At 38.8% G+C, this 27,789-nt stretch overlaps 1 protein-coding gene and 1 long non-coding RNA gene across 3 annotated transcripts; both read left to right on the top strand.

The window, feature by feature from the left end:
• Window positions 1-3,537: 3,537 nt before the first annotated feature.
• Window positions 3,538-7,091, top strand: cdkn1bb (cyclin dependent kinase inhibitor 1Bb). Its single transcript, XM_060839370.1, has 3 exons — window positions 3,538-4,263; window positions 4,649-4,788; window positions 6,355-7,091. Exons 1-2 carry the CDS (start codon window positions 3,783-3,785, stop codon window positions 4,771-4,773), a joined length of 606 nt encoding a protein of 201 aa, XP_060695353.1. The 5' UTR covers window positions 3,538-3,782; the 3' UTR covers window positions 4,774-4,788; window positions 6,355-7,091.
• An 848-nt stretch (window positions 7,092-7,939) lies between these two features.
• LOC132824702 (uncharacterized) lies at window positions 7,940-19,962 on the top strand. Of its 2 annotated transcripts, XR_009645692.1 has the most exons (4): window positions 7,940-8,461; window positions 13,768-13,860; window positions 18,422-18,473; window positions 19,910-19,962. It is a non-coding gene; the product is annotated as an uncharacterized LOC132824702 (long non-coding RNA). The 2 variants fall into 2 exon arrangements; XR_009645691.1 differs by lacking the exon at window positions 19,910-19,962 and having other exon boundaries at window positions 18,422-19,861.
• Window positions 19,963-27,789: the final 7,827 nt, after the last annotated feature.

Below are 27,789 nucleotides of genomic sequence, written 5' to 3'. Positions count from 1 at the left end.
CCTCTGTGGAGTTCCCTCTACAGCAAGTATACCCTTCTTTACATAAGGTGACCAAATTACACATAATACTTCAGCTATGGTCTCACCAAGATTCAATACAATTATACCAAAACATTTTTACTATTTACTCAAACCTCGTGATAAAAAGTCAAAATACCATTCACCTTCCTGATTGCTTGCTGCATTTGTATGTCAGCTTTCAGTGATATGAACAAGAACTCATTTTCCCTTTGGAAAGGAAACACTACTCAACCTCTGAAGAAATACTATGCACCTTGTTACTGTCACCAAAAGTGAATAATTTCTCATTTATTCATATTGAATTCCATCTGCCACATTTTCCCCAATCTTTCTGCCTATCTAAATCCTGTGGAAGCCTTTGTATCCTTCTCACAATTTAGACTCCAACTTAGATATGTGCTATCGGCAAACTTAGAAATATTATGTTTGGTCCTCACATTCAAATCATTGACATAGATTGCAAACATCTTATAGTAACCCACTAGTCACAGCCTGCCAATCTGAGAATGAACTATTTATTCCTAGTCTGTTTTCCTTCTGTTAACCAGATTCAGTCCATGCTAGTATATTGCCCTTATCCCATTTGTTCTAATTTTCTTTACTAACATCCTACATGGAACATTATCAAACACTTTCTCAGAATCCAAGGACATAACATTCACTAGTTCTCCCCTACCAGCTCAAAAAAAGCTCAAAAACTCCAACAAGTTTGTCAAATGTGATTTTCATTTCATATATCCATGTTCACTCTGACCAATTGGGTGATTATCAGCTGTTTTATAGCTTTCATTATTTTTCCTACCAGCGATGACAGGCTAACACATCTATGGTGACTTATTTTCTCTCTACGGTTTTTCTTAAGTCATGGTGTTACACATGAAAGTTTCCAACTTGGGGGTATTATACAGAATTTGTAGAACCGTGAAAGATAACCACCAATGCATTTAATCTCACTACAGTCACCTCTTCAATACTCTAGGTTGTAGATTACGGAATCCCAGTAATATAAATTCTTCTGTCTGTCATGGACCCTCATTTGGCTTTCCTAACCTTTTCCTATTTATATACCTATATAAGCTCTTACTGTCCTTTTTTGTTTTTAGATTGCGTTCATATTCTATTCTCCTTACATTGCAATCATTAAGTGTTTGCAACAAATTGTCATGTACATGGTTGCAAAATTCAGCATAGCTATTGAGGTACAACAAAATGCAACGATCCAAATGCCTTGTCTGAATGGCTTTTCAGAGGGAAACAACCCTTGAATGGCTAGATCAAATATGAGAACACTGTGATGTGGGCCCATAACATTTAGTATGCAAAGTCCTCGCTAAATATTGGACACTCCCTTGATATTCTTCCTCATTCCACTGTTCCGTTCCCGTTTCGCTGTCAAGGACTTAACAGAATATTATGCAATTCAGATGATTGAGTGACAGGGGTTAATGCTGTACTTTAACATTTAAGAATAACTCATTGATTACGAGTAACATAACCTCTCTGAAATTTGTCTGAGATAAGAATGGGTGATTCCGCATTCATTACAAGGCTTTTTTTTGCTCTCTGAAGATTGGGCGGATATAAAGCTTGTGTACTTAGACTGATTGCAACTGCACTTGGAAATATGCTTTCGGTAAATCGGACATCTATTTATTTTGTGTCAGTCTTGTTTGGCCGGTCTATCTTGCAACACGTTAGAAATTACTCCATAGTTTTACCAAAAGAGTCATGTTTATGTGACAAAAAGATCTATACGGTATTTTCCCTTTGATCGCAGTGTCCCTCAAAAGAGTGATTCTAAAATATACTACATTGTGAAGCACAATCAAACAATTCTAAGCAATGATAAATGACACTGAAAATATTCACTGAATCAATTACTTTCCAGCTTTTGCCTTGCCGAACTTATTGTAGTGAAGACTCTTTATATTTTTCTTTGCTGCGCCCAGCAATTCATAAGTAAACAGCGCAATTAATGTGCAAACACTGAGATCGACCTCTGCATTTCAGTTCTGTTGACGTCCTAATGTTTACTGAAATTGATTGTTTTCTTGGAATACAATTACACAGGTTTTACGGTGAGATCCGAGTCTTCACATTTCGTTTCCCAAGTACTGCATTGGAGGTAAAGAAACAGTCGCCCTTAACTTATTGAATCTCGAAAATCATTCCCTGGTTCTCTTGTCTCGGTCCTAAACGTAATACCTTGTTAGAACTATTAATACGCCGAGAAGGTTCTCAAACGACTGCCGAGAACTCAACTCCAGGACGTGTTTTAACATTATGTTTAATTCTTAAAAACGATATAACTTCTGACGCGCCCTTTTAGTACTCTTTCAGTGTGCAGTCACCTGCTATATTGCTGAAGGGAGACACGAGTTGGCAGTTAAGCTACTGTGTCTACAATGAAAATCTGCTGAAAAAAAACCTGACCCACGTTAATGTTTTAAAAAATAGAAAGAGAATCCCGTACTTCGTGAATTCGACTACATCGCTATTGTTTAATAATCTTTATTCTGCACACTCACCCGTCCACTTTCAGATGATTAATCCACAAAAATGATAGACTGCACAATTGAAAGCGGTTATTGGCAGAAAGTCCAAGATCACAGCAAAAAAAATCCGCCAAGAAACATGTTTACGTCGCATAAAAGGAAACCAGTTAAGATTTTAAAATATAACCGACACACTGTTAACCCCTTGAGCACTTGTCAGTAAAGTTCCTCGGCTGGTCATGCGTGCTGCGGCTGTGCTCAATCAGCAGCGAAATTATCCAACTCAGTGAAAAATTTCCAGTTTCGGAATGTCTGAGCAGACAGTAAGAACAACTTTCCTAATTAGTCTGATTACCCTCGATCATTTATTGCAAGGTGTTTGCTGCATTTGTAAGATTTTGACAATTAGTAACGTTCATTTTGAGTTGTAGGTTAGCTGGTTTGTAAACTAAACCCTCGGATATGCTCTGGAGCTGCCCTATCGTCCAGGGCTGCGGACCAGGAGTTTGAAAACTGGGATAGAGGTTGGAGGGCGCTTATCCATCGGGTACGGAAACGATGGACCAAATGCACTCCTACCATGTCATGTGTTTTTTCTCTATATTCCTAATAGTCGGTATAAAGTCACTTCAATGAATCTAAGTGATGCAATATGTAGGAGTAATCAGGTTTGCTGCGGGAGGGCTGTGTTTGCTGCGGCTGTCGGGTTGATGGCGCTATGAGCTGACTCCTCTTTAGTAGGTTTCACGCTTCGCTAATACTACTCCACAGGCGCCTACCTCTCACTCTCTCTTCGAGGAGGGGGAGGAAGGGGGGTGGGGAGGGAAGAGAGAGATTGCTTGTCAATAAACAAAACGTTTTTAGATTATTACAAGGTCGCTCCCAGCCTTGAGCAAGCTCGTTCCTGAGTCCCAACCCTACACATGAAAGGCGGGACAAAGGCGGGGCGGCTCGACTCCGGCCAATCGCAGGGTGCTCTCTTTTTAAAATTCCCTGTCCGTCACTCAGTTTCCTCTTCGTCAGCCTCCTTCGCCATATTGGGTAACTGAAAAAAAAGCCAGTTTTTTTTTCCGCCTTTACTAGAATCAGTTTTGACGAGCGATAGGTTGTAAACTGCTGTTGTTGTTAGCATTTTTGTTGTGGTTCGGTGCTTTGCTGCTTTCTGAAGAATTGCACGATATTGTTACATCGTGTAACCTTGCAGTTCTGCTGTCTGTGAGGCTTCGGACGATTTGCAGTGAGAGGGGGTACGAAGGGGAAAAAAAAATGTCAAACGTACGCATTTCTAATGGTAGCCCTTCGCTGGAGAGAATGGCAGCTCAGCAAGGAGGGCACCCGAAACCGTCAGCCTGCAGGAACCTCTTCGGTCCCGTAAACCACGATGAGCTGAACCGTGACTTACAAAGGAAACAGAGGGAGATCCGCGAGCAGGACAGGCGAAGGTGGAATTACGACTTCGAGAGGGACAAGCCGTTGGATGGGAATTACAAATGGGAAGCGGTGGATTGCAAGGATGTGCCTAATTTTTACTGGGGTTCTTCGAGGGAGCAAGTGTCACCAGCGGATTGCAGTGTGGATGTGAACGGGAACCATGCGATTGTTTGCGTCGGAACTTTGGCTCTGGGAAATTCAGGGGACACGCACTTAACGAATTCAGAGCAAAAGGACGTGGTTAAAGAGACAACTGAACATTTCACGGACTCAAAAGAACAGTGCTGTAGTCCCCGAAAACGAGCTGCGTCAGTCGGTAAGTGACAAAGATGCACTCTCTTTTGGGAGCTGCAGGATCCATTTTCAAACGGACCTTTCTGACCTTTTTCTTTTCGCGCAAAAAAGAAGCTTTCACCACCAAACAGTGGTTTACTCCTTTATTTCCAGTGGACCTGCTTTTAAAATCGTGCAGTTCTTGGTCTGTTTGGGGTTAAGCATGAGTTCCCCTACGTTTGAAAAAGGCTACTGCAACTTCAAAGGCCTTTTAGAAAGATGAAGCAAACGGCTTTTTCCTCGTTCAACAAGCTTGAGATGTGGTTGACTAATACCCACCAGCACAAGTCTTCATTAGGAGTAGGAATGACCCTCATAATATACCATCATCCTGGTTTCAATTTTTAACTAGCTTTTCTTGATTATAGATGGATTTCCAGAAGCAAAAAGAGTCAACACAGCGACGGAGACAGACTGGTCAGCAAATTCTCCCAATATAAATGCATTAGAGAAGACGCCGAAGAAATCGATTTCGAGCGGGCATCAAACATAAAACAAAGGTGACAAGGTAGTTATGATGTACCTTTTTTCAATTGATTGTCTCCTCCCAAAATATCCTATAACGTAGCTAGCAACAAGACTGCATTGATCAATCGGCCTCACTAGCCCAGGTTTGAAAGTATATGCAGGGTTGTAATGTCACTGCTGTTTTTCTTTGCTATATTTTCCTGAACGACACGTATGCACAGGTGATTATTTCCAGCTGCTTTCAAATAACTAGATACACTATTGCGTTCTGCACAAAAATCCAAATGTCTTCGGTGACCTTTCTTTCCCTGCCCAATATAGCAGATTGCTTTGCCCAAGTCTTGTCAATAAAGTAAGTCACAGGACGGACTGAAAATGTAGCACATTACGCGGGGGAGTGCGCAACCACAATAGTGGTGTGTCTTTGTAGGCTTTATACAAAGAGCATTTTTTTTTCTTTACGCCAACGTCCACCATAAATATAATAAGAGAAATAATCACGGTAAAAATGGATCACTAGAGCAAGTTGTACTTTATCTCCCCAGTTAAAATATCCAAGCAGCATTCAAAGTAACACTTGGGATGGAGTACAAATTTGTAGAATAGCTACTTTACAAACATGATTAATGTTTCTCATTTTGGGACTCTAATTTCCCCTATGATTTTGTGCTGTAGTAAGATATGAGGAGGCAATATGTACACTATTAGATTCAATGCACAAAATGAGGGGTAGGGTGGGAAAGCCAAATTTTTAATGGCTAGTCTCAACAAAGTAAAACTTAATGGAGATTATTCTTATTTCTTGGCCTTGTCCACATTGGTAGCCACAGTAAAAGTAATGCATTGAGAATATTGCCCACTTTGTGTGAAGTACTGCATATGCTACATAACTTTGTCTTTTGTATCAGTTTCACATAGCAGAAGATGTGATACCTTATGCACCTTTGTGCTGACATTTTACATATCCTTTGTCAAAACTGTTTTTTTTTGCAGTTATGACTTTTCTTTAAATTGATAGATCTCACTAATCAGATCCAAAACCTCTAACATACTCACTCATTTCAGTGACTCTCTGTTCAGGTAATGCTGCCAAACTTTATCAATTTGCCCCTCTCACTGAATCAGAAAACAAATCTGTTTCTTTTTTATAAAAGAAAAGGCCTAGGACCATCAGTCCTAATTATATTTGGATTATCAAATGCATAAACATGTATTATTTGGAAGTTATGGCTGCTAGTTAAATGTGGTTTTGTGTCTAATGGGATAAAGTCCCACCGTGCTGACAAATGGATTTTTTGATTACTTTCAGGCAGAAGATGCAACTTATCCAGCTGCTAGATTTTAAATGAGATATAGAAATATCACAATAATAACTTGATTGTATCTGTGCACAAGTCTTAACACTACTTATGGTATTGGTTGGCTCAGCGTCCAGTTGAATAACCAATTGCAATTGCTTAACCCTTTTGCCAACTGTACCCTGTAATCAGCAGCTGAGTTGAAATTATCAGTGTGGCTATGCCAAATAGCATTTTAAGTAATTCCAATCATACATCATTACCAAACATTGTATTAATCTTTTTTACTTCGTATTTTTCCTTGTTAGATATGAAGATCCTTTTTTCCTTGTTCATCCATGGCAGTGCTTGATGAAGCGAGGACGATCTCCTCAGAGACAGACATATCGTTATCTCTCCAAGTGAGGAGAGCCCAGGCACTGAACTTGTGAACACTAAACCGCCTATTTTAGAGTGGATATAGCGCTGTGCAATTAGGTTCTTCCTTTATCACTTGGCTGATTTTACTACCTGTGTATATAGTTTTTTTTGTAGCACATAAACCATTTTTGGTAAGGGTGGGGGAGGGGAGGGAGGGATGAGACGGGAAAATATTAAAACGCAGAGTTAGACAATGTATGACTTGAATAGTAGCAGTATAGTTTTCCAATGCAGTTTAGAAACTGCAAAGTTACAATACCTGTGTATTGTATGTTTAAAAGAATAAAAAAAATCTAAAATGTACCTGTGTACATAACTTTGTAAAGACACTGAGAAATTATACTAACTTATTTATGTTGAAAAGAATTGTTTTTTTGGAATCTAGAAGATAATTTTCCGTTAAGCCAAAGTGGCATTCTTCATGTGCATTTGTAAATGCTTTATTGTAGATTTTCCCTTCCGTTTTTGGCTGTCATAATATAAGGCTATGCTTGAAAGAGAAAGCGTCCTGAGCCATTTTCTGCCTTAATATTGAATATATTCCTCATTTTTGTTTTGTAACGTGTGAAGAGATGCTGACTTTGTCCCGCATCCTGATTTCAAATAAAGAAAAACGTACAATATACGTGTGTATAGCTAATTCACATTGCAAATGTTCAAGGAACCGTTAAAGTAGCTAGTGCTGCTATCTTAGTTAAGTTGAGGGATGTTTTGGTTTGCATAATGATTTGAAAATTACCTCGGGGCTTGTGTGATTGTAAATGTAAGGCTTATTTTGAGATGATGCATTTTTTTGTGTCGATGCGAGCTACACCTAGTCAAAGAAATAAGTAAAATGTTTACTGTTCCATATTTTCAGAAAACCGTTATAATTCCAAGGGTTTTATCCGCACCCTGAAACAGTTGCTTTTGGTGCTTAAGACATTATTTTAAAATGATAAACGCATCTTCTTGGGTGTGATTTTTGAAGAGGGGATTTACCGTGGCGGGGGAGTTGACAACAGAATGACAGAGTGCTTAGCTCCTGTACCCTATCTTCACCACCTATCTTTCCCCCCTCAAAGGAAAAGCAAACCGACATGCATTTGAGAGCCTTATTTAAAAAAAAATAACAGTAGCTGCAGAAACAATAGCTTTGTAAAACATTATCGCCCGCTAAGTAGGAGCCAGACACTCCCAGGAGCAGCTACAGTGCGTGTGGGAGAGGGGGAGCTCGAGCTCTGGGGCGGCTAGCGCTCTGTGGATGATTGACAGCTCGCGTACTAAAAAAAGCACGCCACGGTGTGGTGGCCAATGAGGGCGCGAGCTACTCCAACGTCAGCGCGCGCGCCGAGCAGTGTTTGTCTTTCAAAACTGTTGCCCCGCCCACTAGCCGCAGTCGCGTTGGCCCATGTTCGACAGGACGAAACAAACGGTTGGGAGCGACACGATTCTATTGGAGGACAAGAACGTCAATCAGCGCGAGGAGGCGTCCTTGTCGCGAGCGCGCACGCAGTTCGGAGAGAGGCCGTCCAACTTTTTGAATTCATATTTAAAACGACAATAACCGTTTCCCAAAGTCTATTTAAAGCTGCGCCAAAAAATAGGAACCTTCACTTGCCTTTTTTTTGGGTCTGTCTCCTGCAACGGTTAGACCGAAATGATACATTTACAACGGCACGGCCGCTCGAATTTAGAAAAATGACGATCATACAAAGTAGGTCTGTCAATGTAGGCGGAGTGGAATGCGTTCTTTATATTTTAAGAAAAAGCCTTAAGTGCGTTTAAAACAGCGAACTGTGAATAAAATGTAATTTTCTACAGAGTGCAGTACGGAGCGGACCTTTTTTTTAGTGATGTTACGGTGCGGACAGGTTTAGATGGCCTCCATCCACCCTTTACGTTCCTTCACATGTTTCACAGCTGCTGCCCAGTGACTAAGTGAATTGGCAATATATTGTTTTAAAAGTCATTGGAATGATCACTCCACGCTGTCACATAGGAGCGGGGATGTTGGTAAGTAGCTTGTTCTCATTTTAGAAGAAAGGAAAAGAAAAGGCCACTATTAAAAATGCCATTTTACTTTTGCAGTAATTATGTTGTAATTAGTTATAATAAACACGTCTTACCTAACGAGATAACTTGCTTCAGCCAGCAGTAAATATTAGGCAGCGAAATGGAAACTAAACTGTATTTCATCTTCATCAATTCGCAGTGTAGACCTCAGCAAGGCACGTTTACAGTAAGTCTGCCTTTGTAGGGGTATACTGATACACCCCCCCCCCACCCCAAAGTACCTACATCCTAAATAATACCTTTTTTAAAAAAAGGTACATGTGCGTGATTGATTGGTTTTCGTGGTATGTTCCACAGCAAATTTAAGTTTAATTTTACCACCTACTTTTGCGCAGACCTCATCAGTCTAACAAGATTATATTGGCATAGATACTCACTAAAATGTGCTTCTGACGTTTTTTTCTTAAAGCAACACGTAAAATTGTGCAGCCCCATTTGTAGAAAGACAAGCCTGTGCATGAAACATACAAAGTATCTGTTTCATATAAACTTGCCAATAGATAAGAGGAAGAACTCTTGGTTGGAGACCTCCTCTGCTTTCTCCAGGTGTAATCTATTTATTAATGTGAAAACAACGCCATTCGCCTTTCATGAGTTTAACACAAACAGAATTGAAGCTATCATATATAACACCATGCTGCAAGGCATCTCAAACAGAAGGCCTGGTAATTTGTAATTTGTAATTTATCGTGTAAATCATTTTGCGAAGTATTCAAGTATCAATCGAGCATAACTCGTACAGAATTCCAAAACAATTGAAGCCTTCACTCAATCAATGACGACTTTTGTGGGGTTTATTTATCTGCTCACTTGGAATAAAAATATAGTGGTGGGTGGTGGAGAGTTAGTAAGTTATAGGAAACTTCATGTCTGCCTGTAATATTATTGATTAGCTAATTGGTTTATGACTATAAATCTGCACACAAAAAAAATCAGTTGGACTATGAGCAAACAGCTCTTACTTCGTAGAGGTAATATCCCTACCTCTGGACCAAGAGGCTCGGGTTCAAGTTCCACCTGATGCAGAGATTTATAATAACAGCAGTGAACAGGTTGACTAGAAAATATCTAAGTATACTTAAGTCCGGCTTGACATGTATCCCTACCTTTGGGCTAAAAGCGTCTGGCGCAAGTCCCACCTATAGATCTGATCAAGTTGATTAAAAATATGGAAGTTTTAGATGATATTAAAATATTAAACGTCGGCTATCCAAATTTGGCGCCACTTAACTATAATCTCCATGCAGAAAAAAAACACTACAGGTTATGAGTACTTGAACCAAGTATGACTAATTTTACCCGAATTAAAGGCCCTGCCGAATATTAACCTTTTTGTTGAATCGATATTAGGACATCCAATTCAATTCTGTTTTCATAATACAATTATAGTCTCTCACCACATAACCACACATTGTTTACGACCCTGGCAGTGTTAAGAATGTTTTGGTATTCATGCATACACCTGTGACTCCATGTATTTTTACAGATTACACATATTTTGCATATACTTCACCATCAATTGTCATTCTTAAAAAAAATGAAGTTATTTGGAATATGAAGCAAATACATTTACAATTGAATGGGTAAATGGGTTAAATTGGAGAATCGTATATTGTGAAAAGTGAACAGGTACAAAGACAGACTGATAAAAGGCTGGAGGCTACATCAGGGACACGAGAAAAATAGCAGATAGATGTAACGCAAAACAATCGAGTGATTATTACAAGAATGATAGTTTGGAGGATCGATTGAAATAATAAAATAATACAGAAATGGATAACTTCAGGGGTCTGGATGGACAAATACCACAGAGAACCAAGGCTGGGATGAACTGATGGTTTATTTTCAGGTGGAGCAGAAAAAAAAAAGTGAGCCGCTGCGATGCTTTGGGTGATTAAAACCAGACCGGTCTCCCAATACCATCTACGGCCAAGATTATTGAACAGGAAGATGCAGAAGAATAAATACAAACATGGACTCTTTCAGTTACAATGAGAGATTTAACACAGAGCGTTGTTTGGTTAGAGAATAGAATTTAGATTTCTATTAACGCGCTTCGTTGTTCCTGATGTATCCCGATCGGTTATCGGTAATGACTCATATACGTTAATCCTAAAATAAAAACCTTATTTCTAAACTTAAGGAAGGAGAGATATTATGTCTTAATTTTTGATGGATTAACGTATCAAGTCACAGGTCAGTCATATGCACTCAATTCAACGTCATCACATATGGAAATAAAGTGCAGAAACAATTTTTCAAATATATGCTATCTAATCGGTAAGGGATAGAGATGAAGGTTGCTGTTAACTCATTAATTAAGAGAAAAAGAAAGGAGGGAGGACCTTTCACTCCCCAGACAACCACGTTACATCGATCATTTATTCTTGTTGGAGAACTTAGTCAATGCTCTAAAGACATTTCTTAAATATCATTTAGGCCAGACTAGTCTATCTCTGGTTACCTAATGGCATATATATATATCCATACAATACAAAGCAAATTAAAGATGCATTAAGCTCCCAGGGAGGGGCAAAGATCATATAATCTAACTATGGGAGTAAATTCATCGCTTGGAAATAAAATAGCTACCCAAGAAGTTATGAATTATAACTACACCGGCTTTACCCATTTGATAGTTTATTATGTGGGTTGGGGGGTGCCTTTGAAATTCCAAAATCGATGCAATGGAATATTGTCCATCTATGAATGAATCATATTTCCAAACTAGATTCTATAACTAGTTTAAACATAATTTAAGAATTGATTATGCAAAATTTGTATGAAAACCTTTAATATGCTTTGATCGGCCATGGTTAGTAAATTATAAATGTGAAATTTATGTAACGGTCGGAACTTCACAAGAACAGCGCCAGTTAACTGATTCTATGTAGGTAGACTACTTTTACAAATCTGAAAGCCTGTTCCTAAAGTGTAAATCTCATTGCAACTGAAATGATACTCCGGCTAAATGCTACTTATTATAGGAAACAGTTCGAGTCAATTTCTTACTGTCGAAAACAGACAAGAATCCATCAGACCTCATTCTGTTTCACCGTTGCAGATTATGTAACGAAATACAGCAACGTGAATGAAGCCATCCAGCACAAAGTGAATGAACAATAATCTAGTTACTGTTGGTTTTTAGTAGATTAGGATTTCGATGACTGTACACCATACAGATTTGAGATAACTCAGTTGAAAACCACATTAAAAGCTGCAATTGAATCCAAAGAAACAAAGTTGACTAAGCTCGAAAGGAGAATCACACCTATTTAACCTCTGAAGAATGCACATTCTACAACTGCTCTTCCATGCATTTCTATTACATTTAACAACTTACAATTCCAGAGTGAATACATATCACTCTACTGTTTACCGCACATATTTCCACTTGCTCTGCGCCTATTTCCACCTCTTAAACCGACACAGACATCAGAAAAAATTCCCTCCCCACACAAATATTATCCAGTCTCTCCTAAGCATACAATCAACAAATGCGTAGTAGAGAATCAGTTTCCGTTTTAAATATTTGCTCCACTCACGAAACATCAATTACTATGTCTAATTACTATTTCTACAATAACGACGAAACTTTCCCTCCCGTTTCTCACAATGTGTGTGGGGATGAATTCCCGCCAAGGTTTTTCCGCTCTCTTATACAGAAATTTTACTCCATTTCAATTTTACTTAGGAAACCTTTGCGCAATCAATTTGCATTCCCTAACGATTGGATGATTTAGACGCATAGAATAGAAAGAAATTGGAGTTTTAACTGAAGATATAATTCTAGGGGTATTAAAAAAAATGGTAGCCATGACTTGGAGGTACCGGTGTTGGACTGCTGTGGATAAATTTGAAAACCACACACTACCGGGTTATAGTCCAACAGGTTTATTTGGAAGCACTAGCTTTCTAAGCGCTGCTCCTTCTTGATTTAACCCGTGAAGAATGCACATTCTTCAACTCTTCTTCCGTGCATTTCTATAACATTAAACAACTTATAGTTCTAGAGTGAATGCACAACATTCAACTATTTACCGCACATATTTCCACATGCTCTGCGCCATTTTTCAACCTCTTAAACGACACATAAACATCAGAAACATTTCCCTAGAAAAATTACAACCGCCTGATGAAGGAGCAGCCGTGCTTCTAAATAATCCTGTTGGACTATAACTGGTGTTGTGTGATTTTTAACGGTATAAAAAGAAACATTGAGGAGGGTGATGTGTAATGGTAATTATTGGGAAAGTATTCCAACATCAAAATACTTTGGGACACGAGTTCAAATCTCACAATTGCAGACGATAATAAAATCTGAAAAAAATACTGGCCTAATGATGAGCATGTAACTACTGTAAAGTAAATGAAGGGCTTATGCTCGAAACGTCGAATTCTCTATTCCTGAGATGCTGCCTGGCCTGCTGTGCTTTGACCAGCAACACATTTGCAGATGTAACTACTGTTGATGACTGGGGCTTTTATGGCATAGTAGTGGTGTGTCTATCTCTGAGCCAGGAGGCCCGGTTCAAATCCCACCCGTTCTAGAGGTTTGTAATAGTTTCAAACCGAGCTGTTCAGAGAAATTAATAGAAGAGAACATTTTCGGGTAATTGTAGCTCTTTCATTGGCTGCAATGCTCGGGAAAACACCAATGAAGCTACTGTACAGCAGTTATGCGATTATAGCATCACTAGTCTGCGTAAATTCCCTGCTGGAAGACACGACCAGGGAACAGACATCAGTAACCATATTCCCAGAACTGCAAGTAATTTCTTAGGTTCCGTTTCTTGTTTCTAGTTCTTTGTAATTCAAGGGAAAAAAAACTACTGCGAAATTTTGTTATTTCCTTACTTGAGAAAAAACAACCAAGAAGTTTATTTTAAATCTATATAATGTGAATCTAACGAAGGGAAACAACTTTAAATGCAGACTTTCGAGAATGTATTGTTAACATTAAACAATCATAGTAGCCAAATCAAGGTAAATATGTAATGAGGATTCTTTTGAATTTTTCGATTAGCAACCAAGACATTTGAACAATTTCCGCTGTCGATCCATCCAGCTAATTACAAACTTTCCTGGTCAGTTAATTTGGGCCAAATACACTTTTTAATCTGTCTGAAATTTGCACTTTGAAGGCAAAGCTTTGAATCAATATCTTTTAAATTTTTGTATATATGTGCAGCAGTACACAGTGACAATATACGCATAGTTTACATCCGTCTGTCCTTTTCACGTAGAAAGAACGCTGGTCAACCAGATACAACTGATGATCTTTGAAGCAAAAAACCTAAACGTGCCCAAGGGAAAAAAGCAATGATATTTAAGCAAAGGTGAGGCGAGCTACTCATCAGAGGAAGTAGTGGTGAGAGTTTCAACGAGAAGCAATCTCGGAATAGGTTGGATAGGGGTCCAGTATGTTGAGTATCCATTGAGATGTAGGTGATGCTAATCTTTATGGACTTTCAAGTCGACAAAGTCTAAGATTTGATATTTTGCATTATGGAGTGACGCGCCCTTTACACTACCATATTTCAGGAACGGAATTATGCAGTAATAGTAGTGTGTAATGCAGTCGCCTGTTGAGTATGTGTCATGTATATATTCGCAACTTTATTGCTCTGATGCGGCGTTCACGAATACGCTAACTGCTAATGCCAGCCTACAGACTTTACGGTCCAGCGACCAAGTTAACTGGATCTTATTTGGAGAGCAGGCAATTACTGACAATCTGAAATTGCATAGATTTGTTATCATTAGCTACACTCATGGTTAGTAGGAGGATATGCCCGCCTGCAGCGACAAAGTGGAGAAGTTGACTGACCCATCAGTGGAATATTTGACTTATGCAGGCTAACTGGTGTTAAAATCACTGCTTCAAGTCCCACCTGTTTCAAAGTTGTATAATAACATCTAAAAAAAGGTTGATTAGAAAACCTTTCTTTTAAGTTGAAGCGCCTATTCTACTGGTGCTAACTGGTTTATTGAGCACCCCCAAAATGGTGGCCAGCAAATCGTCATCTTGATTACAGGAAAAAAGTACAGGCATAACACAATTCACGTGTAAAAAGAGGCTAACCACCCTTTCAGGCATTTATTTCAAAGTTAATTTACTACGAGGCAGAGTTAGCTACATTGGGGTAAATCAGGTTTTGGGATTACTGGGGAGCCCATAAAACGTTTTACAATACTCAATTTAAAGCATAACTTCCCATTTAATCAATTATCGGATCCAGTCCAGATCACATCCCTTGACCCCTAGCGCTAATGCTTGAATTCCTAACCCTAATGTGAACCGAGTCTTAAACCCAAAACGAATTTACCTGTAGACTTCTGCGATGCTGATAGTGCCCTTATCTTTTATTTCTCTTCTTTGGAAGGCTGTTGAGCTGTCCCAGTCCTAATATAATGAGAGCTGGAGAGTCTTTGTATGTCATGAGCCTTCTCACGCCTCTTATCCAAAATAGAGCGAACTTTTACTTTTAAGACGAATAATTCCAAAGCAATTAATAAAAACTAATTTCAAATATTTAAGCAAAAAAATTAGAAAGTTGGCCCATTTGGAGCTGGATAATTGGATATTCAATTGTGAAGTTCTACCCTTCCCTAATTGGAGGGCGCGGAGAAGCTATGTATCCGGAACAAGGACTGGAACAAATTATACACACAACGCACTGCAACCTAGATTCGGTTCTTTATTCATTGCAGAAAATGTCAAATCATTCTAAGTGTAAACGATCTTAAAATGTGAAAGTTTTCTCCCCCCGGTCCTTTTTTCGCAAATCGAATTTCATGTTGTTGTAAATGCAAGTTATTGTTTCTAATGTTTGAGAAGTAGCTCTATGCATATGTATATTCAAGCAAGTAGCCGAGATCTCTCCTAAACAGAATGGTCAAAGTTTCAAATCAGTCGGGAACCAAGCAATGTAAACAGGATTGTTTGGCTGGATCCCAAAATGCTGTTATGCCGACCAATAGCTAAAGAGTAAATGCATTAAACTTTCTATAATTGATAAAATATTTACATTGTATCTTCCTTTCAATAACAGGTGATTGTTTTGTATTAGTATCCTATGATTATATTTTGTGTTCTAATGAGTGTAATAATTGCAGATGGTCGAACTGCTCCCAGAAAGGAAAGACTTATGTACAAAAACTAGCTGATTAGTACGTGTTTTTCATGGAATAATACAGACCTTCGTGATTTATCATTAAGACTCTATTGAAACCAAACGTTTCACTTATTGTAATGTTAACAAACTTCAAGTGCTTTAAATACTTGAAGTGAAAAGAATTGCAGGCTAAACAGCTCAGCATTGTGACTAATTAAATAGCGCTTTCAGAAAGCTGGCACAATCATAATGGTTTCCTTCTGTGCTATATTTTCCTATGATTTTATATGAAGTTTTTTTCTGGTGTGTACACAGTTTGAAGAAACATCTTCCGCACAACTTACAATATTATACTTTCATTATTAATGCACAAGTTAATTACTATGCATATAATTATGACTCAACCCGGTCTTTGTTTATACACTCATTGGAATATGACATCACTGGCAAACATTCATTGTCCACTCCTAATGGTCAAAGAGAAGGTAATAGCAAACTGCTTTTTTTGAACTGCTGCAATCTGTGTGGATGAAGTTAATGCTTCAGTTCAATTTTCTATGTCTGGCTTTACTAGTGTACTGTGGATCATCGGAGAATGGCATGAGAGAACACCTGTTTGACAAGCTCACCCTAGGCTGAGTTGGTTCAATATATCCACTTGTACTGTGTGTGGTGATTCATTCTGGTCAAAAATATATTGTGAATGGTCCTTTACACATTCTTCGAGAGAGGTCCAATTCCACCAGTTCACTATACTCTGAAGGATGAAATTTCTCTTTTTCTCAGTCTAGAACAACCTATATTGTATCCTGAGACTATGACTGCTTGTCCTGGGCTGGCACCACCAATCCTGCCCCTCCTTACAGAAAGGAAAACATCAGTTTTGCATGCTCAAGAATGAGAATGTGACTCATGCTTCTAAACTTCAGTGAATAGCTCCAGTTGACCCAATCTCCTAATCAACAACACCACCAACCCAGGGATCTGTTTGGTGAGCCTTTGCTGCATCCCCACTACAGAAAGTATATCTTGGATGAGGAAACAAAAGCTGTATACAATGCTCCACTTGTAGTCTCAAGGCACACAGTACAGCTACAGTAAGATTTCCTTGCTTCTGTACACAAACTCTTTAATGCAATTTACAAACCTAACTGCTTGCTGCAACTGCATGCTTGCTTTCAGTGAGCTATCTAGGTCCCTTTTGTGCATCAACATTTCCTAATCTATCATTTAAACAATACTTTGTCATTATGTTTTTCCTATCAAAAAACAAAACTTCACATTCATCTATGCTCTACTGCATCAGCCATGCATTTGCCCACTCAACTTATCTGAACAAACAGGATCTTTACACCTTCTTCCCCACTCACCATTGTAAGTAGTTTTGGGTCATCAGGAAATGTGGAAATAGTACATTTCATTTCTTCACCCTATTCATTTATGTATATTGTGAATAGCTAGCAGTCCAAATACTGATCCCTGCAACACCTGACTAGTGACCACATTCTACTCTGAAAAATGCCTATTTAATCCTATTTGTCTACCGACCAATTCTTATTCCATGATGGTATATTGACCTTTAATTCCATGTGCTTTCATTTTGCACATTAAATGCAATTTCATCAAAATCTTTCTGAAAATACAAATATTTTCTAGCTCTGCTTGTTTTCCTGCATCAATTCTACTAGTTATTAATGATCAGTCAACTTTTAATTTGAGGCTGACCTTACCTATCTGAAGGCATTTAAATATTCTTCTGGTCCTTTCTGATCATAAGTCATTGCGTTACTGAGGTGCGATGGGGTGAGAAATTTAGCTCATGTATCAGCTTTGATGTGATTACATGTAGAGCAGGGTATTTGGTATGAATGGCTGCTGCCTCCTCTTCCTGTACCTCATCCTTCCTTCATTCACATGTAGCCTGTGTCTTTCTATTTGTTTCTCTTTCTGTCTCCATGTCTCTCACACAAACCAATCACATTCTATGTCCCCACAGCCTGGGGTAACTTATTATAGAGATTAATTACTCAATGGTTTATTCTGAGTACTTCAAATGTAATATAGTACAGGCAGTAAATGTTTAAGATGGTGGATATAAATGCCAATCAAGCAAGGTACTTTATTCTAGATGTTAAACTTCTTGAATGTTGTTGGACGTGGATTCATGCCAGCATGGAGTGTATTCCATTAATGTCCTTACATGGGCCTTAAAGATGGTGGAAAGACAGAGTAAGCCATGTATTGCAGAATATCCAGCTTCTGACCAGCTTTTGTATCCACAATATTTGTGGCTAGACCAGTTAAATTTGTGGTCATTGGTGACTAAGATGCTGAAAGTGGAGCAATTGACAATGTTTTGGTGCTTTTGACTATCAAAGGAATGTGGTTAGATTCTAATTGGAGATTGCAGATTGCTTTGTTGCACAAATTTCTTTCGGTGCACAGGATTTGGAGATTTAAGAGGTGAGTTAGCCGCTACAAGATCCCTAGTCTGTCACGTTAATTTAAGTTTAGTCCAGTTGACTTTCTGGTCAATGGTAACCTGCAAGATGTTGCTATCAAGGGATTCAGCAATGATAATGCCATTGAATGTCCAAGTATATGCTTATGCCCTCTCTTTTTGGAAATGTTCATTGCCATCTAATGATAGTCAGTTTAGCAGATTACTAATTCAGCTGTTATGAGTGGTTGGCAATCAGCATGAGATTTCCTTGCTTATGTTTGTTCATTTATGCGAACATCTCTCATCACAACTCTTATCATTTTGCCTTTTACCTTTCAGATGGAAAAGAACTGCAGTCTGCCCAGACAAGCAATAGGTGGAAGAGTAAGATGTAAGATGACAGTGATGATGAATACACCCCGTCACTTATCACACTTGATCTCTCACTGTCTCTTAGCTAACAGCTCATACACTGATACTGCACATAATTTGGATAGCTTATAAGTGAGATATGTACATGTTGAGGCATGTGCATAACTGGTTGGTAGCCAGATCAGGGGACAAGGATATTGCAGGTTGAGTTTATGATGCTGGAAAAGCACAGCAAATCAGGCAGCATCCGAGAAGCAAGAGAATCTGTTTCAGGCAAAAGACATTCCTGATGAAGGGCTTTTGCCTGAAACATTGATGTTCCTGCTCCTCGGATGCTGCCTGATGACCTGCTGTGCTTTTCCACCTAAGGATATTGCAGGTGCCAGACTCCCCAAGGGCATATTCTTTTGCCTACGACTCGTGCACTTTTTGGGACATCATCTTTGCACCACAAGAATCCCTTGCTAATAAATATATATCAATTGTGTTATTTATATTCAGGTGGTGGATATTAATTGTGATCTCACTTGTGGTCATTTGTGTATGACTCCTGTTCTGGTTTCTTGTGTTCTAAGACAGCATTCATCCATCCAGCACTTCTATTCTGCCAGATGTTTGACTCATTTGTCAACTAGATTGAAGCAATGCTGATTACGAGGCAGAATGAAGTTGTGCTTCTTGAACAAGAATGGCAAGACAGCCTTCACATCCACCAGCATACACCACAAGATTAAAGCAAAGACAAATGGAATGTTGGTCTTTCTTTAGAAGAAATTAGAGTTTAAAATAGTAAGGTCTTGCTAAATCAATAAAAGGCAATTATCTGACCACATATTGTGAATAGTTTTGGGGCACCTTTTAATCAAGGAAAAGATATATTGGCATTATAGGCAATCCAAAGAAGGTTTATTAGGCTGATCCTGAATATGGAGGGACTTTATTATGAGAAGTTGAGCCTAAATTTATTGCAGTGGGGGTGGGGAAAGAGGTGACCTCATTGAAGTATACATGATTCTTGACAAATTTTGTGCTGGCCTTCTACACAGTTGACCTCTTGTTCCTCCTTTGCTTCCAACACAAGTATAAAAATGAACCTATTTTCCAATAATTTTTCAGTTTTTAAGAAAAGCAGCTCTGAACAAGAGTCATTCTGGACTGAAAGTTAAATTTTCTTTTTTCACATGTGTGCCAAATCAGCTGAGTTTCTCCAGCATTGTGTTTGCTTAAGATTTGCTTAAGTTTAGATGTGGAAAAGTTGTTTCTCCTTGTGTCTAGGACCAGATAGCACAATCTCATAATTAAGGTCTTTATGATCATTAACGGTCCTCAAGCCTCAACTCATCACCTGATTGTTTTTTTTAATCCATTGAACCACAAGTGACCATGCCTTTAGATTCTAAGTCAGCAGCTGTTGAATTCCCTTCAGAAATATTTACATCTCTATTTTCTCCTTAGGTGCTCCTTAAATATCTCCGATCAAGCTTTTGAATTTTGATCAAGCTTGTATTAAATCTGTGGCTCTGGAAAGTTTTTTTGGACAATGTTTGAGCAGCATTTTGGGATGTCTTGAAATAAGTTCTATAAATGCAAATTATTTGCATTTAGCATGGATTGAGCAGTATAAATTAGTGATGAAGATCGAAATTGACAGTCTTTTTATATCTGAGCTGAAACATTTTTGGATAGAGTCTGGGCAACTTTGCATTGCATCTTTGTGTCAATGGTTAAACTGACCTTTGAACTACTGAATACCGACACTCAGTACATGAAATGGAAAGATGAAGTAAAGCATTTGTCGAGTTGAACCTCTCCCTGAACCCATTCAGATCAACATTTAGGAACAAATTACTGCAGATGCTGGAACCTGTATTGAAAACAAATGCTGGAGATCAAAGCGGATCAGACAACATTCAGAGAGCCATCTAGACTCGAAACATTAGTTTTGCTCTCCTCCATGGATACTGTCTGACCCGTTGTGATCTTCAGCATTTGTTGGTTAAATTCAAGTCACCGATTAATGGAACGACCTTGTTACAAAAACCGTTGTTGGAATGTGCTAATGTCCGGGGTCAGACTTCGTGTTTTAATACACGAGATCGTGTCGATGTTGGTATCAGCAATATCTTACGGTTCCTGCGATTTTTCGAGTCGAACAATTAGTTTATCCAGTTTTATTAAATCGTCATTCTAGCGAATATTTAAAAACAAACTACACGAATGCGGCGAACTGGTGACGGTTTTTCCAGATTTGTTTACATCTTGCATAATTTTATTTCAAATAATGAGACGGAATTCGTTCTGTCGGATCTATTTTGCATAGATTAAACAAAATCAGGTAATGTCTGGTATATATTAAGCAGTTTTGTAGAATTTTAAAAATGGTGTCCTGTATACTTAACCATATTATTTCAACTACAAAATGTAGTGAAACCGTGAAGTATCATTTCGAATTTGTGACAATTTGAATTTTTCAACATCCTTGACGGGACAGGAGACGGGACTGTACGTTTTATGTTAACCCATAAAAAAATGCCATATTTCGTAAATCTCACATTTTTAAGAAATATGATTTGCATTATTTCTATGCCTTACCATGAACGATCTTTTGGCCGTTGTGCTTCAGGTTTATGATTTGATTCAATAGATTATGTCAATGAAATCCAGTTGGTTTCGTTTTGTAATATGTATACTGTGGAATAAATGGAAAGGCGTTAGAATGTTTTGGTTTGCTCTTCTTTCATTGAATACCTTAAAATATCCACTTCCGTAATAATTGCGGGCTAATTTCCAGTAATTAGTGAGTTGTTGAAATTCATAGAGTACCCCGAAGGTTCTCCTGCTATTTCCTTTACCGTCATTGCAGAATCCTCTATTGCCCCATAATTCCCGCCAGAAGGTGCTATATCTAGCGAACCAATAGTGACTGGCAACATAAATCCATTTCAGTCCACCCAAATGGAAAGGATTTCTCGAAAATGTGAATGAAAAATTCCTTGAAAAATTGAGTTTTAAAAAAATGGCATTACACAAAAAAGCTACGACCGAGTGGGTTGGTTGTGTGATCAACTGTCACTCCTGGGTTAAGTATATCTAGATAAGGCATGACAAATAAATAAGTTTCATTCGGTCCATAGACCTCCCATCAATCTTCAAGTTAGAAGACCCCATGGAAAGTTCTTGGGCGTGGAATAAACGAACGGGAGTATCTGTCATAGATACTGGCAGATGTATAAACAAAAAGCGTGTATTCGGAGGAGTTGAGTAGTGGCACCAAGGGTCTAAGCATTAATAGATATTATAGCTATGTAAAGACACCAACGAAATATTTCTAATTGCTTTGATACTGGTCACTAGGTTTTGAGGGACAGACGTTAGGACAAAAGATAAATCCTTCTGCTAATTTAAACAGAAGCTCACAAGCAGTAATGTCAATTTGAGAAGCACAGAACTATTCCAGAGGTCACCATTTAAAATAAAATTAAAAGTTTTATTCTTTAAGTCCAACAAAGAGCATTAAAACAGCTATTTGCAACTCCTTTCTCAAACTTGTTACCTCCCACCACTCTACAATACTAATCCAATTCAAAAAGAAAACCCCAGTTAAGATTTATCTTAAAAAAATGCAATTCAAAACCAGCCTCATCTGTCAATTTTGCTCTGCATTTTCCTGTGTCATTTCTTCTTCAGTCTTCCTTTTCTTATGGACAGGTACCTTTCAAAGAGCTATTTGGCTAGCAACCTAAATTTAATGGTCTTCCGATTCTCCCACTAACTGTTCAAAATGTCTGGTTTTATACCCCAAAACATCAGATAATTTCATTGGATAGATGCCATCCCAAAGAGTAACATTCAATTCGATTGGAGTTTGGTATCTAGGGCATAATTTAAACTGATTGGCCGAATTTGAATTTGTTTTAGTTACATGGCAATACAATTCCATCTATTTGTTTCAACCAAAATGTTACATTTTGACATTGTTCTGCACACTCTATGCTTTCAGTCAGTCCTTGCTAGCTTCTTCTCTTTCTTAAAGGTACAGAATACACCTACATCTTCATAATATAAAGAAATTGCAAGGAGAGAGAGCGTGAGTCTTCCCATTCTGCTACTTAAATTGATTTTCCTGCTCTATTCAAAAACTGTCTTCCTGCAATGCATTTCAATTGTGTATTTCTCTGTCTGACATCTGGTTGAATAATCTGCAGACAACTTTGCTCTAATATATGAAACTTCCAGATTTTGGCTCTGACTGATTTTTGCTTATTGAGATTTTCATGAGCTTGACTCAAGTTGATCATGTGATTACTGCAGACATATTAAGTATTCACCTTTTTCCCCTTTTTTCTTTCAACCAATTTATTCCATGAAAGGCGGGCGGCACGATGGCACAGTGGTTAGCACTGCTGCCTCACAGCGCCAGAGACCTGGGTTCAATTCCCGCCTCAGGCGACTGACTGTGTGGAGTTTGCACGTTCTCCCCGTGTCTGCGTGGGTTTCCTCCGGGTGCTCCGGTTTCCTCCCACAGTCCAAAGATGTGCGGGTCAGGTGAATTGGCCATGCTAAATTGCCCGTTAGGTAGGGGGTAAATGTAGGGGTATGGGTGGGTTGCGCTTCGGCGGGTCGGTGTGGACTTGTTGGGCCGAAGGGCCTGTTTCCACACTGTAAGTAATCTAATCTAATCTCTGAGTCTTGGGTGTTAAAATTAGAAAATAGAGATTGGTAATTCATTTTTACTAGTGTCATAGCTATCATAATTCTAATTTAATAACCTTTTGCTTAAAGCAAAATGCTGTAGCTGTTGGTGATCGAAATATCAACAGAAATTGATGTAGAAACTCAGCAAGTTTGATAGTGACTGTTAGAAACAGCACTAAAGTTTCAAGTTCAATATAAATCATCCATAGAACGCAATGGAAGTAAATTTACCAATTAAGGCCCATAAATTTGATTATTTATATATTGTAAACACCATTTAATTTAAAGTATAAAATAAAGCTTGAAATTATTCCAACTTTCCCATTCTAAACAGAATAATCGGCACATGAATTAGACTTGCAGCAAAACATAATGGTGAAATGTCAAAAAAATGACAAATAACTAATGAAGACCGGAAATGAAAATTATATGTAAAGAATACAATTATTGAGATGCTAAATATTATATTGAAGCACTGTTGAGACAGTTTAGCAGTGACAAGCATTGGTGGAAAATTGAACCTATGGCCTCATTATCAAATGGACAAGCTGCGGACCCTTAATGATTTTCCTCTTAACTTCAGCCAGAGGTTCTCTGGTAAGTCCTTAAGGAGGGGGTGACTATGAAGGTTTAATCAGAACAGAGTGTGACCAGGAAAGGGCCCATTGAAAAGAATAACAAATTGGGAGAGGGAAATAGGGGCATGGATAGAGGATGGTAATAGAGGTCATTCTTGGAAAGAGGTACAAATAATGAGCCAACATTAAATTGAAGTTTGGAAGTGTCCTGAAGAAGGGTTATTGGAGCTGAATCATTCATTCTGATTTCTCTTCACAGACGCTTCCAGACGTGCTGAGGTTTTGTGTTCTTATTTCAAGTTGAGGTTTTACTATTAGGAACACTATTGACCTTCCTACCACTTATTGAGACAAATATTTTGAAGAAAACATTGTATTTTGGAATCAAAAACAAAATTGCTGGAAAAGCTCAGCAGGTCTGGCAGCATCTGTGAAAAGAAATCAGAATGAATGTTTCTGGTCTAGTGACCCTTCCTCAGAACTGATGGTAGCTAGGAAAATGTCAGTTTTAATGCAGTGGATAGAATAGTGGGGAGGGGGTAAGGAGTAAACAATAGGTGGGGATGGAGCCTAGCGAGAGAGAACAGTTGGTTAAACATAGGAGTGGACAATGATCTGGCTAGGAGGGGATATAGCTGTTCATTTAGATAGTTAGTGGCTGACAATGGGTTGCATGTAATAGCAGACTATGCCATCACAAGACCTGGTGTGTGAGGGTGGGAGCTGGAACATAGGAGAGTTCAAGCTCTAAAGTTATTGAACTCAATATTGAGTCCTGAAGGGTTCCAAGCGAAAACAAAGTGTTCTTCCAGCTTACGTTGATCTTCACTGGAGCACTGCAGCAAGCCTGAGACAGAGATTTTGACCAGAAAGCAGGGTGGTGTGTTGATGTGGCAGGCAAACAGGCAGGGGAAAGGGGGTAAGGCGTACTCCTTACCCTCTTCCTCCCCCATATTCTGCATAGAAAACAACATTTTCCTAGCTACCATAAATTTTGAGGAAGAATCACTGGACCTGAAATGTTAACTCTGATTTCTCTGCCAGACCTGCTGAGTTTATCCAGCAATTTCTGTTCTTGTTTCTGATTTGCAGCATCCACAGTTCTTTGGGTTTTTATATTTGTATTTGGGAGCCATGCAGCAGTGGTCCCAAAAAAGGCTTTATTTAAAACTGGGTTTTCCTGAATATATCCTGAACGGGCTTCTTCAGAGCAAATTAACATTGCAAGTATTGTTTGTCCTCTTTACCTCTTGTTCTTTGAAAATACCGTGTCAGAAACATGGAAAATATAATTTTGTCTCTGCACAGGAGAGACACAAGTTACAAAGCAAAAATGAATATTGGAATCTTTTATTAATGAAATCTTAAAGCACTTAAAACAGAATAGTCTGATCAGACAAAATCAATATGGTTTTACAAAATGAAAATCTTATTTGACAAATGTATTAGCACTTTTTGAAGATTTAAGTAGTGTATAAGGGAGATAAAGAAAAATAATGGATATGATCTATTTGCATTTCTGAAAAGCATTTGATAAGGGTGCCATAAAAGATTCATGTGAAAGGTAAGACTTCAGGGAGATGTGAATAATATATTAACATTGTCAGCAGTTGGTTATTAGACAGGAAAAATGATGCATTAATAGGTCATTTTCAAATTGGCAGGCTGTCAGTTGTGGAGTGTCAGAAGAATCAGGACTGGATCTTAGCTATTTACAATCTATACCGATAAAGTAAAGAGATAAAGAGTAATACATCCAGGTTTATTGAGGGTACAAAACTAAATGGGAATGCAAACAGTGAGGAGGAAACAAAGAGGCTGCAAAGTGATATGGACAGGCTGAGGGAGTGGACAAATGGAGTTTAATATTGGGAGGTGTCAATTTGGGAATAAGGTTAAAAAGCAAATTACTTTTTTAAAAGTTATGAAACTTGTAAATGTTGATGATCAGAGGGATTTGTATGCACTTACATGGGAAATATTGAAAATGATCATGCAGGTGCAGCAAGTAATTAGGAAGGCAAGTATTATGTTACCTTTTTATTGCAAGAGGCTTGGTGTACAAAAATATGAAAGTCTTGCAACAATTGTAGAGAGTATTGGTTCAAACCATGCCTGGAATACTGTGTGCTGTTCAACCTCCATATTTAAGGAAGGATATGCTTGCATTAGGCACAGTACTTTCTTTTACTTCCCAATCAGCCTGTTCAAAGATGTTATGATACACGTCTGGTGGAGATAGGACTTGAACCAAAGCCTCCTGGCTCAGATAGGGGGCACGATCACTCTGCCACAAGAGCCCTTGGGGGGCAGAATAGTGACAATTCACTAAATTTGTTCCTGGGATGAGAGAGTTGACTTTTGAGCAATTGACTTAATTTGGCTTACGTTCTCTGGAGTTTAAAAGACTGAGAAGTGATCTAATTGATACTTAGAAGATTCTGAAGGGGTTTGACGGACATCAGAGGAGTCATAGAGATGTACAGCACGGAAACATACTCTTCAGTCCAACCCGTCCATGCCGACCCAATCCCAGCCATCCCAACCCAATCTAGTCCCACCTGCCAACATATGGCCCATATCCCTCCAAACCCTTCCTATTTATATATCCATCCAGATGCTTTTTAAATGTTGCAATTGTAATAGCCTCCACCACTTCCTCTGGCAGCTCATTCCATACATGTACCACCCTCTGTGTGAAAAAGTTGTCCCGTAGGCTTCTTTTATATCTTTCCCCTCTCACACTAAACCTATACCCTCTAGCTCTCGACTCCCACATCCCAGGTAAAATACTTTATCTATTTATCATTTCCATGCACCTCAAGATTTTATGAACCTCAATAAGGTCATCCCTCAGCCTCTGCAGTCCAGGGAAAAGAGCCCGAGCCTATTCAACCTCTTCCTATAGCTCAACTCCTCCAACCCTAGCAACATCCCTGTAAATCTTTTCTGAACCCTTTCAAGTTTCACAACATCTTTCTAATAGGAAGGAGACCAGAATTGCATGCAATATCCCAACAGTGGCCTAACTAATGTCCTGCACATCCGCAACATGACCTCCCAACTCCTGTACTCAATACTCTGACCAATAAAGGAAATCTTACCAAATACCGCCTTCACTATCCTATCTACTTATGACTCCACTTTCAAGGAGCTATGAACCTGCACTCCAAGGTCTCTATGTTCAGCAACACTCCCGAGGATCTTACCATTCAGTGTGTATAAGTCCTGCTAAGATTTGCTTTCCCAAAATGCAGCACCTCACATTTATCTGCATTAAACTCCATTTGCCACTTCTCAGCCCATTGGCCCATCTGATCAAGATCCCGTTGTAATCTGAGGTAATCTTCTTTGCTGTCCACTGCACCTCCAATTTTGGTGTCATCTGCAAACTTACTAATGATACCTCTTATGCTCACATCCAAATCATTTATATAAATGATGAAAAGTAGTGGACTCAGTACTGATCTTTGAGGCCGCAGGCCTCCAGTCTGAAAATCAACACTGCACCCATCACCCTCTGTCTTCTACTTTTGAGCCAGTTCTGTATCCAAATGGGGAGTTCTCTTTGTATTCCAGGAGATCTAACCTTGCCATCCAGTCTCCCATGGGAAACCTTGTTAAAAGCCTTACTGAAGTTCATATAGATTGCATCCATTGCTCTGCCCTCATCAATCCTTTTTGTTACTTCTTTAAAAAACACAATCAAGTTTGTGAGACATGATTTCCCACGCATAAAGCCATGTTGACTATCCCTAATCAGTCCTTGCCTTTCCAAATACATGTACATCCTATCCCTCAGGATTCCCTCCAACAACTTGCCCACCACTGACGTCAGGCTCACTGGTCTATAGTTCCTTGACTTGTCATTACCACCTTTCTTACACAGTGGCACCACATTAGCCAACCTCCAGTCTTCTGGCATCTCATCTATGACTATTGATGATACAAATATCTCAGCAAGAGACTCAGCAATCACTTCTCTAGCTTCCCACAGAGTTCTAGGGTACACCTGATGAGGTCCTGGGGATTTATCCATTTTTATGTGTTTCAAGAAATCCT

This window comes from Hemiscyllium ocellatum, chromosome 19, assembly GCF_020745735.1.
Source record: "Hemiscyllium ocellatum isolate sHemOce1 chromosome 19, sHemOce1.pat.X.cur, whole genome shotgun sequence".
Classification (NCBI taxonomy): domain Eukaryota; kingdom Metazoa; phylum Chordata; class Chondrichthyes; order Orectolobiformes; family Hemiscylliidae; genus Hemiscyllium; species Hemiscyllium ocellatum.
The sequence above is the reverse complement of the archived record's forward strand: the minus strand, read 5'-3'. Positions and strand labels throughout refer to the sequence as shown.

What these genes read in the sequence shown, in the direction of transcription:
- cdkn1bb (XM_060839370.1), top strand. Translation starts at nt 3,783, where the DNA reads ATGTCAAACGTACGCATTTCTAATGGTAGCCCTTCGCTGGAGAGAATG. An exon ending in AAAACGAGCTGCGTCAGTCG is followed by an intron (nt 4,264 to 4,648) that starts GTAAGTGACAAA and finishes TCTTGATTATAG; the next exon opens with ATGGATTTCCAGAAGCAAAA.